At 38.6% G+C, this 13,898-nt stretch overlaps 3 protein-coding genes across 3 annotated transcripts; 2 read left to right on the plus strand and 1 right to left on the minus strand.

Annotated features, from left to right (window-relative positions):
* Nucleotides 1–138: 138 nt before the first annotated feature.
* LOC145901863 (dnaJ homolog subfamily C member 2-like) lies at nt 139–3,903 on the minus strand. The gene is made up of 12 exons (XM_082989670.1): nt 3,747–3,903; nt 3,516–3,649; nt 3,206–3,305; nt 2,757–2,952; nt 2,381–2,575; nt 2,154–2,306; nt 1,872–2,082; nt 1,648–1,806; nt 1,373–1,548; nt 970–1,172; nt 471–616; nt 139–319 (listed from the first exon to the last, which is right to left on the minus strand). The coding sequence occupies exons 1-12, from the start codon at nt 3,799–3,801 to the stop codon at nt 257–259; spliced, it is 1,791 nt and encodes a 596-aa protein (XP_082845796.1). The 5' UTR covers nt 3,802–3,903; the 3' UTR covers nt 139–256.
* Nucleotides 3,904–4,649: 746 nt separating this feature from the next.
* Nucleotides 4,650–9,833, plus strand: LOC145901854 (glycogen debranching enzyme-like). Its single transcript, XM_082989659.1, has one exon. It carries the CDS (start codon nt 4,713–4,715, stop codon nt 9,225–9,227), a length of 4,515 nt encoding a protein of 1,504 aa, XP_082845785.1. The 5' UTR covers nt 4,650–4,712; the 3' UTR covers nt 9,228–9,833.
* Nucleotides 9,834–9,840: 7 nt separating this feature from the next.
* LOC145901876 (protein lifeguard 4-like) lies at nt 9,841–12,558 on the plus strand. The gene is made up of 5 exons (XM_082989684.1): nt 9,841–9,998; nt 10,098–10,206; nt 10,267–10,419; nt 10,937–11,087; nt 11,487–12,558. Exons 1-5 carry the CDS (start codon nt 9,908–9,910, stop codon nt 11,694–11,696), a joined length of 714 nt encoding a protein of 237 aa, XP_082845810.1. The 5' UTR covers nt 9,841–9,907; the 3' UTR covers nt 11,697–12,558.
* The last annotated feature ends 1,340 nt before the right edge of the window (nt 12,559–13,898 follow it).

Below are 13,898 nucleotides of genomic sequence, written 5' to 3' on the forward strand. Positions count from 1 at the left end.
TTTCTCATTTCAAAATTTAATTCTATCTACTTTCACTACAGTCGACTCAAAATTCGTAAAAACTCCCCAAGTTTCCACCACACGTGAATGTCTTTTCTCTGTAGACTAGAGAGTTGGCACAAACACACAACCGTTTTCGCGCGTTGTTTATTGACGAAAATGTATAGTATAACAAACAATTCCACTTGATGGTGGGCATGGACACAACGCAGAGGCGGCGATTGGTAAAATTTCCTAGCGCATACGTCATCCAACATCACGTTTTCTTGCCCTGTTGCTGACTCATCGCTTTTTTCGCTTTCACCATTTCAACTAGCTCCTAAAAGTAAAAAAATCACAATGAGTATCAAGTACTTCAAAAATGCTTCAACAATAGGCAGCAATAACAACTGCAATACTATGCCAACGAGGAGTATTAATATCATGTGTAGCATTGTAGCATTAAACACAATCTTCTCTATGACGTTTACCTTGTAACGCAACATACACTCTTTCTTGTTTCGACTGTTAACCGACTCCGCAATCTTGTCCCATCTTTGCGGCGTGCTGTTTGGAAAAGTTTTCAAAGCCTGCTCCAGCCTTTTTTGTTCGTCGCTCGCCCAAGCACGGGGCCCGTCTGTGAGGAAAATATTGAATGAGAGGCCAAAACCCATTATATCAGTTCTGTTCAATTTAATTCGCAAAACCAAAAATAGTTGTACGAAAACCCATCAATTGCTTTTTAAAATTTCATATGTTGGGTAAAAGTCATATGTGTGGTAGCCAGCACAACGGTAATTAAATATGAAATAAGTTAAAAGAAAGGTCATGTGTGATTGGAGTGTAATTGAGCATGAAGGACATTGATAAGTTAACAAAATAGGAAAACAGAAAAAATAATACAGCTTGTAATATTACTAAACAAGAAAAGCGAAATGGAAGATGAACAATAAGAACAAGAAAATTGTACAATAACGTTACAAAACTTACCAAACCGCTGGGTGATGACATTATCAGTGGGCTCTGATTTACTTTCGGCTGCATGCTTCTCTTGGAACTTGGCGAATGCTTTCTGATTCGCCTCGGCTCTTAATTCAGATTCTTTGAGATTCTTGGCACGACCAAGGCAGTCCTTGGCACTGCGATTCTTAACACTCGAATGTGTGTTTACATAATTGGCCACTGTATCCCATCTGCCAACAAAATGAGAAAACGTTTACTGATATAGTAAGAAATGTTAAATAATAAAAGCATTGCTGATCATTCAAAACATGGGTCAAATGACTAAGTTGGTAATAAATTTACTCATATACTGGGAAGCAATCTGTCACAAACAATCATTTACTAAAAAAAATCATTTACAACAACCACTGTATGTGCAAAAGACAAAAACCTTTTGTTTGTTCCTGCTGGAAACAAGTTGACTGCTTTGATTAAAACTTGCAGATCCTCGTATGACCAAATCCCACCACTTTTATTTCCAGAGCCAGTACCATTTTTAGCCTTGCCTGATGAGGTTTCAACATGCTTTCTTTTTTCCTCGTCCACTTTGGCTTGCAATTTGCATAACTAAAATTAATGTTAATTATTTTTGAAAAAAATTGAAAGACATGAGATCCTGCTAAAAGCAAAAAGCGCTGATTCCTAAAGTCAATTTCATTCACCCACCTCTTCTTCAACGACTGTTTTAGCTGCTTTGTCATCACATCCTTCAATATCCTTGTTAAGCTTTTGTATTTCAATAACGTCCAGGACAACACAGAGGTGATTGATTTTGTCCATCATTTCAAGCTGTTCTGCTTCTGATTCTCGAAAGTGGTTGTGTTTCTGCTCATGCAAGAATACAAAGATCAAATTAATTTTCAAAATAAGCAAAATGAACAAAATCATACCTTGCAAAATGCTTTTAATTTTTGCCTCTCTTTTTTCAACAGTTTTTTCTCTTTTTCTTTTTCCTTCTTTGCCTCAATCTGCTTTTGCTTTTTCTCTTCCTCTTCTTGTTTTTGTAAATCTGCTTTCTCCTTCTCTATCTTTTTCTCTGCAGCAAGTTTTCTCTCTGAGGCTTTTCGAACAGCATCAGCTTTTGCAGCTTTTTCTTCCTCCCTACAGAAGAACACATTGGCAATAAAAACAAACACGTGATGACAAACTGAAGTAAAGCACGACAATGTTACCGTTTCCTTTTCTCCTCTTCCTTGATACGTTTAATTCTGGGGTCACAGGCATATGCATTGTCCACAAGTTGACGAATTCTTTGATTTTCCTCTTTTTTCCTTGTGGCCCTCGCAGCACGGTTTTGCTTTTCCATCCAACGCCTTTCATAAGCACTACAGCACAAAATATTGGTTGCTTTTTGACATGTTTGGCTACATTACAGCAAAATTTTTATCAGCAAACATACTCTTCTGCCTTTTCTTTGTTTTCTTCATCCAGATATGAATACTCCCTCCAAGAGTTAAAGTTATACCAGAAGTTGTAAAATGTGTCAACTTCATCAACAGATGACCAGCGGTCTCCCAAAAATGGCACATTTGGTTCAATGGACCACCTGGAGTTGCGATCAAACACAGGACCAAACACTTCATAAAAGTTTTCCCTAGAAAAGAAAAGTTTTGGATGACTGTTTACAGCTTTTTAGTGTGGAATATAAAAACTAATGCACTACTATTTACACATAACATGCCAAAGACATCACAGAAACTCTTGTTTGATTTTGCACTACTTTTGATGAATTGAATAAAAATATTTTCTCCATTTCATTTGGGACATTATCGTACCTGGAATTTTTGTTTACGGAAGGGAAGTCATCATCGAAGTTTGGATCAATGCTGTCATAAGATCTTCTGCCCTCCAAAGAGCGCAGAGTCTCATATGCACGTGTAATACAAGTGAAGTAATCATCACAATCATTTATATCTTTTTCACCAGCACGACGACGCTTGTCTGGATGATGCTTCAAAACGCATTTTCTATCTGTGACACAGTGAGCATAAATCTAAATGTAAATAAGAGATGGGAGTGTGTATGGTCCAACTTATACCCACCTAATGACCTACATTCACAGTATTGGTGACGTTTTTGGTTTAAATACTATTTACTAATAACTGTCAATTCAAACAGCTGTGAATGTAGGTGTGGGGCGATCATGCCAATTATGTCATTGCATGAAATATTACAGCTGTGAATGTATTCATGATTTTGTGTAGGATAATATGAAACATCTTACATGCATTTCTGATCTGATCTAAACTTGCTCTGTGTCGGAGCTTCGGCAATCCCAAAACAGCATAATGATCTTGATCTTTCCAGTGATTAGGATCCAACGTCTATACATAAAAGCCAGTGTGGAAAGTTTATTATTTGCATGGGGGATGTTTTATCAGAGATCGTTAATTGCTCAGACAATCGCAATTATTTTCGTGTGTTAATGCATTAGCTAATATATATTACACAGACTATCGGTAAATTTTTTATAAAAATGTTTTAATTAAATATTTGATGTAAAGTTTCTTTTATATGTGCCAAACATAAGTTACCTTTAAGTCTGGATGCTCTTCCAACACAACATCCTCGTTTGGAATTTCTCCCAATTGTTTCTGCTTTCTGACAGTTTTTCTGACTCTTACCAGTTTGTGAGTTTGATATTCCGTTATAAATTGCCCAACAGGCCCTTAAATCGAACATGTTATATGATGGAAGACGCAAGACAAAAACAAAATTAACAAAAAACGTGGCAAAAAACAACCAACAGTAAAGATAAACAATACCTTGAAATTTGTAGTGTAGTGCAACTGTCAACAGTTTGTTTCGAGATTTCGACATATTTTTCGCTGGTTATAATTGGAACGTTGACCTTGGAGTCGACATTTACAATAACTTCCGTTAAACAAAAACCCACACTTAACCAACTTCCAATTGCGGGAATTTTTCGGAATCCCAACCTTCTATCGTTGAAGCATGACATAGATTTACTGAAGCGTATAAAATGTTAACCCCGGAGGCAATCATTTCATTTATTTTTTAATCGTGTTGGCGAAACGGCGGAGTTTCGATAAGAAGAAAAAAATAATAATCGTGAATACACTGATAGGAATATTAAGTAACTGTTTTGCCTGATTGTTGTTTAAGCTACAAAACTATTTTATCGCTCGCCGCTCAGAGGAAGCAATTTTTTTATCACATGATATGACATATTTTATAAAACGTTCTGTTGTGATGGTTACACGCTAATGTGATATTAATGTACTGGAAGTTGGCTACTAACTAACTTTGTGTACTGCGTGCCCCTTTGGCCAATCGAAATTGTTAGGATTTTTTATCTAATAATGCTGCTCGAATGCATGTCGTTTGTTTTTAATTTTGGAATTTCCATTCGTGATACGATTAAGATATTTAGAAAAGATTTAAAACTAAGAAGGACACTGAATCCTTTTATTTCCAGCAGTATACGCGTCTTGTTGTTCTTGTACAGCGGTTGCGACTTTGGTTCCTGTTTTTGCAAACGTGAAGGTCATCTTACGTAAGTCTTTAACGTCCATGGAAATGCAACACGACCGGAAATAATTCTTGCTTTGCAATGCAGACTTTTTTCAATAGGATAGCATATCATGCAAAATTTACATGTGTTTTTTTTTTGAGTACAAAAGCAATATTAATTGTTTTTCAGGCCTTCCAGTAACTTTACAGCTGCTGGTTGTTTTGTTTTGTTCTAAACTTTGTTTTCTATTATTGATATGGTTGTCTCTGCATCAAGTCCACCTACCCAGATTCGAATTTTGCAACTTGTGTATGGAGAACACAATGAAAGTACACTTTATCGCTTGCAAAAAGGCTGGACCTTGAGGTTTGTTCTTGGACCCACTCTTGCTGCTAGAGAGGTAACTGTATATACCAACTTACCACATGATGCGGAGTGCTTTAACCGCAGCCAATACAGACCAGTTAAATGGAAAAACACCAAGGCTGATTGCTATGCATCAGTAGAGCTATCCAGAGCTGGATCATTTCAGTATTATTTTAACTGTGATGGTGTAAAATCTGGCAGTGGGTACTTTTTAGTTGACCCCACATTTAAAATCGGAGCAGATGAGAGGGTTTTGCCCCTGGATGCAGTTTGCATGCACACAGTATTGACAAAGTCACTTGGAAAATTTTCGACTTGGTCTGAGCGTCTGATGGTCTCTAAAGAATCTGGTTACAATATGCTGCACTTTACCCCCATCCAGCTCCTTGGATCATCTAATTCTTCATATTCCATCGCAGACCAATTAGCTTTGAACACTAGTTTATCAGATGATGGATCTGTATCGTTTAATGATGTTAAAGTTTTTGTTGATAAGATGCAAGTTGACTGGTCAATGCTCAGTGCTATTGACTTGGTCTGGAACCACACTGCAACCAATAGTGAATGGCTAAAATCATACCCTGAAAGTGCATATAATTTGGTAAACTCACCATATTTAAAACCTGCATATATAATAGACAGAGCCTTGGTGCACTTGACTTTGGATATTAAGATGGGTAAATATGATAAGCAGTTTCCGGAGAGGACCATTTCTTGTGAAAAGGGACTGAAACAGCTGCGGAAGATTTTAGAAGAAGACATATTTCCAAAACTAAAGATTTGGGAGTTTTTTCAGCTTGATGTAGAAAAAGAGTTGAAGGCATTTTCTGATGCAATTAATCAAGGCAAAGCAGAAAAACTTGCTTTTGATCCAGAACAGAAAGTTGAAATGATACAGGACATGCTGTTTAAACGTTTTGGCTGCACCATTCATTCTGACATGGCACTAATTCAATTTTATCTTGGAACCAAGGGCAATGTTCACAAAGCCCTAGAATACTACAGTAGTACATTGAAATGGTTAAATGACAGTATGAAATTGACTATTTTGTCAGATATCAAAGCTGCTGTGGACAACATTATTGCAACAGTCAAATATGAAAGACTGGATGATCATGGCCCAAAGCTGAGGGAAATTAATGAGAAGCACCCGCTGGTTACATCTTACTTCTGCCATCCAGTTGCAGACACATCTGTGGAGGAGGAAGAGAAAACTGTTGTAAACAAGGATGAAAATGGAAGAATGGTGATGGCTCACAATGGCTGGGTGATGGGTGTTGATGTGTTGAAAAATTTCGCTGAGTATCCATCAAAGGTATATCTGAGAAGGGAACTTATTTGCTGGGGTGATGCTGTTAAGTTGAATTATGGACAAAAGCCCGAAGATAGCCCTGCACTATGGCAGAGAATGCGAAAATACACCGAAAGCATGGCAAAGATATTTCATGGTATTAGGATTGACAATTGTCACAGCACACCTATTCATGTTGCTGAATACATGTTGGATGCAGCTAGAAAGGTCCGTCCAGATATTTATGTCTTTGCTGAGCTTTTCACTGGCAGTGAACAAGTGGATAACATCTTTGTCAATCGGATAGGAATTACTTCTCTAATTAGAGAAGCTCTTCCGGCTTGGGATAGCAATGAGTTGGGTAGACTTGTGTATTTGTATGGAGGTGAACAGATAGCATCTTTCACCCAACCCGGGACACAAATTCTCAAACCATCCAGGGCACACGCACTCTTCTACGATGTAACGCATGACAATGAAAGTTTGATCAAGAAACACAGTATTCATGATGCTTTGCCATCGAGTGCAGTGGTCTTCATGGCATGTTGTGCTGTAGGCAGCAATAGAGGCCACGATGAGCTTGTACCTCACCATATCCATGTAGTGAATGAGAAACGCCTTTACCCAAAGTGGGGTGGTAATATCAATGCTGGTTGCTCACATCGCAAGTCTGGTATGGTGGCTGCTAAGCATCTGCTAAATGTTCTCCATCAGACAATGGCACTCAATGGCTTCTCCCAAGTGTTTGTTGACCAACGCACCCCTGATGTTGTGGCCATTACAAGACACAACCCACACACACATTACAGCTATGTAATGGTTGCTTACACATCTTTCCGTGACATGGAATCAAAGAGTGTCCCTACTCTGACCATTGAAGGCCAAATAATGGGAATATCAATGGAAGCCAAACCAGCAAAATCCAATGCTAGCACTTCAGAGATTTTACAGGCTTTTGCACAGGACACACAGTTTGTTAATGGAGTAGGAAATTATGCATATGACATTGAAACTGATATACCACTTGAAATGAGCACCTGCTGTGAGTTTGTTCCTGCAAATGGCGGCAGTGCATGTAATATAAAATTCACTCATTTTCCCCCTGGCAGTGTAGTTGTTTTAAGGATAAAAATGCTGGAGCAAGCTGATAATTCAACCTCAGCTGTTCGCCAGATTATTGCAGATCTTAAAAGTGATGATTCAAAATTTGACAAGATAATCTCCACGTTGGATCTTAGATCATTGCATAGAGCTCTTTACCAATGCAGTGAAGAGGAAAAATCAGATGGGCTTGGGATTTCTGCATATGACATACCTGGTTGGCAAGAACTTAACTACTGTGGAATAGCAGGTATAGCAGTGCCTATGAAAAAAATCAGGTCAAACAATGACCTCGGCCATCCACTCTGTGCCAACTTACGTGAAGGAAATTGGCTGTTTGACTATACTGCTACAAGACTTCAAAAGCACAAAGAAACCAAAGAGCTTGGAGACTGGTTTGCCAAGTGCTTTGCTGTGTTGGGACAAGTTCCACGATATTTAGTTCCAAAGTATTTCGAACCCATCATTACTGCTACTTATGCAAAGCTTCTCAAGGCAACGTGGAATCGCATGTGCCCTTTTGTCAGAGATTCAAACATATTTGTAAAAAAGTTGGCCTTGGGAGCTGTTTCACTATGTGCTTGTATCCAAGGTGCTAGCCTTCCAACTATCAATCCTGATTTGGAAGACCTACTGGTGGATGAAAAAGACAAAACCAAGCAGTTGACTTTGTCAATGGCTGCTGGTCTTCCTCACTTTAGTGCAGGAGTTATGCGATGCTGGGGACGTGACACTTTTATTTCACTTCATGGTCTTTTGCTTGTCACAGGACAATACCTCGATGCCAGAAATCTCATTCTTGCTTTTGCTGGCTGTCTTCGTCATGGCTTGATTCCAAACCTACTAGGGGAAGGCAAAATTTGCAGGTACAACTGCCGTGACGCTGTATGGTTCTGGTTGCAGTGCATTCAGGAATACTGTGAGATGCACAGCTACAAGTTGCTCAATATGCCTGTTGCTAGAATTTTCCCTGTCGATGACAGTGACCCTATGCAAGTTGGTGCTAAAACACAGCCACTGTATGATGTAATGCAGGAGGCATTGCAGCGCCATGTTGATGGCATATCATTCCGCGAGCGTGGTGCTGGACCTGGCATTGATAATGACATGTCTGATCTTGGCTTTAACGTAAGTGTTGGTGTGAATCCGGAGACTGGTTTTGTGTTTGGTGGAAACCAACATAACTGTGGAACCTGGTGTGATAAGATGGGAAGCAGTGAGAAAGCAGGGAACAAGGGAGTGCCTGCAACTCCACGCGACGGTTCCGCTGTTGAGCTAGTTGCTCTCTGCAAATCAACAGTCAGTTGGTTGCAACGTGCCAACAACTGCGGAAAGTACCCTTACGATGGGGTTTTTATAAAAAAAGAAAATGTCCCGATCACAAAGCTAGCCTGGTCAGATTGGAGCTCCAAAATTGCTGCCAACTTTGAGAAGTGCTTTTTTGTTGGAGATGATGATCAGTCACATCTGGTGCATAAGCGGCACATTTACAAGGACACAGTTGGAGCATTTCACCCATGGTGTGACTACCAGTTGAGACCGAACTTTCCTTTGGCCATGGTGTATGCCCCTGAGCTGTTTGATACCAAACATGCTTGGGATGCACTTAACATCGCCCAAAACAAGCTGCTGGGACCGCTTGGGATGAAAACTCTGGATCCAGATGATTCGCAATATCGTGGTGACTATAACAATGGAAATGACTCGAGTGACAAGACAGTAGCAAGAGGTTTCAACTATCATCAAGGTCCTGAGTGGCTCTGGCCGGTGGGGTACTTTTTGAGAGCAAAACTGCACTTTGCACAATTGATGGGTGAAAAACAGTTAAAAGAAACTGTTGTGTTCATCAAAAGGTACTTAGTGACTCATGAGCTTCACCTTGACAACTCTGAGTGGTCAGGCCTACCTGAGTTAACCAACCATGATGGAAGTTTCTGTCGTGATTCCTGCCCGATTCAGGCATGGTCCCACGCCACCTTGCTTGACTTGTTCTATGATTTGTCAAAAATCTGACTTTTGTATGGATTCGCCTGAAACTTGAACTATTGTACAAAACCAATTGTAGTATCACTTTAATATATTTGTGCATTGTATCTTCAGTATTAGTCACCATTTACACGTGAACAAAATTATTAATATTTTGCCTACCATTTAAGTGCCATGTCAACAATAGTTCAGTTTTGTCAGTAAACTTATATATAAACTTGCACACACAATGATTTAAATGTATGATACCAGATGGTTTTCCTGAATGCCAAGGTACTACATTATAAACTGTATCACATGTATCAATTGCTTTCTTGTGAAATGCTGTTCTGCACCATAGCCCCAATTGTTGCAAACTAACTAATGTATTGCAATTCACTAAAAACAAAATGAATGCAGTTTTGTTATATTCTTCACAAGCAATTTGCACTTTTTTGTTTCCTTTTGATGTAAGATATCTTCTGTTGCATTTAAAAGTCACAAGTTAGCATTAACTGTGATCGTTAAGAAGTGATTTTTGTATAGAAGTGCTATGCCAGGGTGTACATGTAAACAAACCCATGAAAACATGCAGTGTTATGTATGCCTTTGTCAACTTTTTTGTGTTTAATTCTCACATCTATAGCCATATCATAATTTATCTTTTTGTTGTGTATTCTAGATTGCAGTACATATTGTTTTTTACACAATAATAGTATAAAGGCAAAATGACTGCTACGGGAGAATTTACAATGTCCATCGAGGATGATTTTGCCTACAACAACAACGTAAAAGGAGCCCCTACTCAAGTCCGTCTTGGTAAGTTAAATAATGAGACGTACATTGTGTTTGACAATAATGCAGTAATGGGAGTACAAGTAGTCAAACAAGATTTGTTTAATTTTTGATCTCTTTTAGGATTTATTCGCAAAGTGTATGGAATATTGACTGCACAGCTTGCAGTTACAGCGATTGTGTCAGCCATGTTTATGGCCATCAAACCACTGAAGGAATTCACACAAAATAAGTATATATGCAAAACCCATCTTCTGACTTTATTATCTAACATTTTTGATGATTTTTGCAGCCAGTTTATGATGATGATTTGCTTGTTTTTGTCATTGGGATTAATTGTTGCCCTCCACATCAAAAGAACAGAGTTCCCAGTGAACATGTATTTGTTGGCTGCATTCACTCTTGTGGAGTCGTATACTGTTGGAACCGTGGTCACATTTTACAAGTAAGCTTCTTGGCGTGGTTGCATACTTCCTGAACGCTTGCACTATGAGTAATGCTGGCCATAATTAACACCTGTATCCTGAAATTTTATATGCAATAAAATACATGCAGGATGGACAGTGAATAATTTATTACCAAACACTGCTTCAAAGCAGTTTTTGCATGTGAACTTGTTTGGTTGTACAAGGCTATTGGTAATTTAAGTCATATCCCTTACTAAAGTAGGACTTTTTAGACATGATATATTTTACAATTCACATTGATAAATGAATGCATGAACATTAGTACCCTAGGGAACCTTGAATACATGCTTATGTCATGTAAACATGCTTACTCTGCACTGTTCAAACAATGCATGATCCTACTCAACCAAAAGATTTGTTCGTCTATAAAATAGGCAGTATCGAATAGTTCTAAGTGCATATTTTGTATTTTTTATCGAATTTATTCTTTGGTTGCCATTTATTGGTCATTTAGGCATTGTTGGTTCAACAACAACCACTTGTGTTGCATTTTAGAGTGGAAATAGTAATCCAGGCTTTTATTCTGACCATTGCTGTATTTGGATCTCTTACCTCCTATGCATTGCAAAGCAAGAAAGATTACAGTTCATGGGGAGCTGGCTTGTTTGCAGGTCTCTGGGTGCTCATTGGGGCAGGAATAATGGGGGTAAGTAACAATGTGTGCAGGAAAGTTTGTCATCACTGTCATTTGTCACTCATTGGATAGTGCACCTCCAAATTTGTCAAAAATTATGTTGTGGTGCATTTGTCTGCACAAAGTATTGCGCAACCACATTTCTGTCAATTCTGACGTGTTAAACATCTGTTGCAACTACAATGACTACATGTATGAGCTATTTCTGATATCACATGGGCAGAACCTTTAAATCTAAACTTGTGTATTTGGTTTCGTCTCCATGATTAATTTGTGTCATACCAGTTCTTGCACTTTCCTTATCTGATTTTTTTCAAACAAATAGTTTCATTTTTTTTCATAAAGTTGATAAAAATATTTTCATTATTTGGTCCAACAACGAATCAAGTTCCTCTTTTTTCTTCCCCCAAGGCATTTTTTAACAACGACACATTCGAATTGATGTGTGCCAGCGCGGGAGCCATGCTTTTCTGTCTTTTTATCATCTATGACACACATCTCCTTATGCACCGTCTCTCTCCAGAAGAATATCTCCTAGCATCCATCAGCCTCTACCTAGACGTCATCAATCTCTTCCTGGAAACACTCCGCATTCTGTCCAAGCTCAACCGGAAAAATTAATTTTTAAAAATTGTTTCCCAGCTTCACATTTATCCACTGCACAATGTGTGTTGTAAAGTGTACAAATAGATGCCCGATCGTAAAACGTTTCCAACATCTTCTTGAGATATTGCATAAATTTCCTTGGGTCCAGTAGTAGGTTTGTTTTCACCTACACAAATTTATTTAGAAATTGGTTTCAATGCACGGTGTTGTATAGTGTGGGCAATTGCGAAAACAATCGCTTGTTCACATTTAATTGTATAAATATATTTCATATGGCAGTAAACTTTATTTTTCCACAAATACTTGCAAATTTTATAGTTTTACCAAACGAACTGGAATGGTATCAAAACGTAAAAGTACATTCAAACGACATTTTGTTTCTCTTAACTCGCGTTTTTCAATCCTTTGTATCGTTATGGCGATGTAAACTCGTTTTGTTTGCGTTTCTAAAATTGATTTAGTTCGCGGGTACCATCAAGTTCCTGTAACTGACGCCGACATTCCTAAAACGGCAGTGATAACGCCGTTTGGTTTGTTCGAGTTTCTGCGCATGCCGTTTGGTTTAAAAAACGCTGCGCAAACTTTCCAACGTCTAATGGATTCTGTCTGTCAGGATTTGCCATTTGCATTTGTATACTTGGATGACATTTTAATCGCCAGTTCCTCGGCAGTCATACTGGGCATCATTATTTAACAGTGATATCTGCATTGAAAATGCTTTAGAAGGATTTTGTTGTGATGGCAACGATGCACCAGGAAATACCTTTTATCGATAAGCAATTGGTTGGTACGCACTTGCCCTTACAGTTTACGCAGTGCAATGTTTGTCTTTGTTGTTGTTTCGTGTTGTAAATAATAACAGCGGAGGTTGAATACATATGTGCTTACGGATGAAAAGAGGAAGTTTTAACGATATTTGTTTCCATTGTTGATGCATCAATATAATTGCTTTAATATCCACAATGTTTGCGGTAGCTGCATTTTAACCGATTTGGCAAATGCAGCACTAGCTACACGACAAACTGATCCGGCTTGAAATGTTATTGGGTGCCAAATATTCCAGGGGTGAAAGGGGTAAAATTGTTGGTTTAAAAACAACAGAAAATAAACAAAGGCGCGCTGAACAGCAAATGAATTTTAAAAACAAGTTTCTGCGCAAATTTAACATTTCGCAAAACAGAAACAGAAAATATTTTGGAGTTTCCTTGGCGACATTTGCACGCATATTTCTAAATAAACGTAACATTTGCACGAGTGCATGAAATGTAACATATATAATAAAAAGTTACTTTTGGCCCTCTACCATATACACAAGTTAACGGAGCAGTGCTTTCAAAACTTTGCTCGCTTTTATTACCAACTCGATCTGTAAAAGAAGGTTTGCAATATTCCGTAATTTTTCTAGCTTTTAGAAACGGCGGTTCATCTATTTGTTTTTTATCCGTAGCCGTGTTTTTCTTAATTTGCGTCCTCTCTGCCATGAAGCTTATCATTTTCTGTATCCCCCACTTCAGCTGCAAAGCGAGATTTTTTAAGGCGTTTCAAAGTTTCCCCAGGCGCTTAATGAAATATTAAAATGCATTTTGTCTTCCAGGCGTGCAGATAAGATTTTTCGTCGCATAGTGCAGTTTCTGAACAGCAATATTTGCATGATCAGTATAGCAAACAGAGCTCTAAGAACGATTTGTCGTGACAAACCAATGGGCAACATTATACGCTTTTGTTTACCTCGAATTGATTCAAAATTGTAACCAGCATGAGAAGCATTAACTGGATGTGCCTAGTCAGGAATGTGCGAAGTGTGTTTGGCGGGTAAAGCGTCTTTCGAAAAGTCGCAATCCAGCTGAATCCACACATCAAAACCTTCCACACTTCCTTCGCGCGCACACTTTCTTAAGTCGCAAACAACAACCTTCCGCCAAACCGCAGATACGCTATCAACACGAGGAGTTGACCGGTTGAGCTCAATTTTTATCGGAAAGGAAAATATAGTGTGAAAGTGCCGCGCGGTGCCGATTAGCAAACAACAATAGTTGGTGGGCGCGTTGTAGAAGCTTCTAAAGCCATCTGCACTGTCGCCGGTAAGATAAGCGCAGTGAAGACGGATACAATGGCTGTAGCAAGCGAGGTGTGATTTAGCAAACTAAAACATCGACAGCCCGACTATAAGAGACAACGTGCAGTTCTGTGTTCATTCATACGCTCTGTTTTGTCACA

Source organism: Ascidia mentula, chromosome 5 (genome assembly GCF_947561715.1).
Source record: "Ascidia mentula chromosome 5, kaAscMent1.1, whole genome shotgun sequence".
Lineage (NCBI taxonomy): Eukaryota > Metazoa > Chordata > Ascidiacea > Phlebobranchia > Ascidiidae > Ascidia > Ascidia mentula.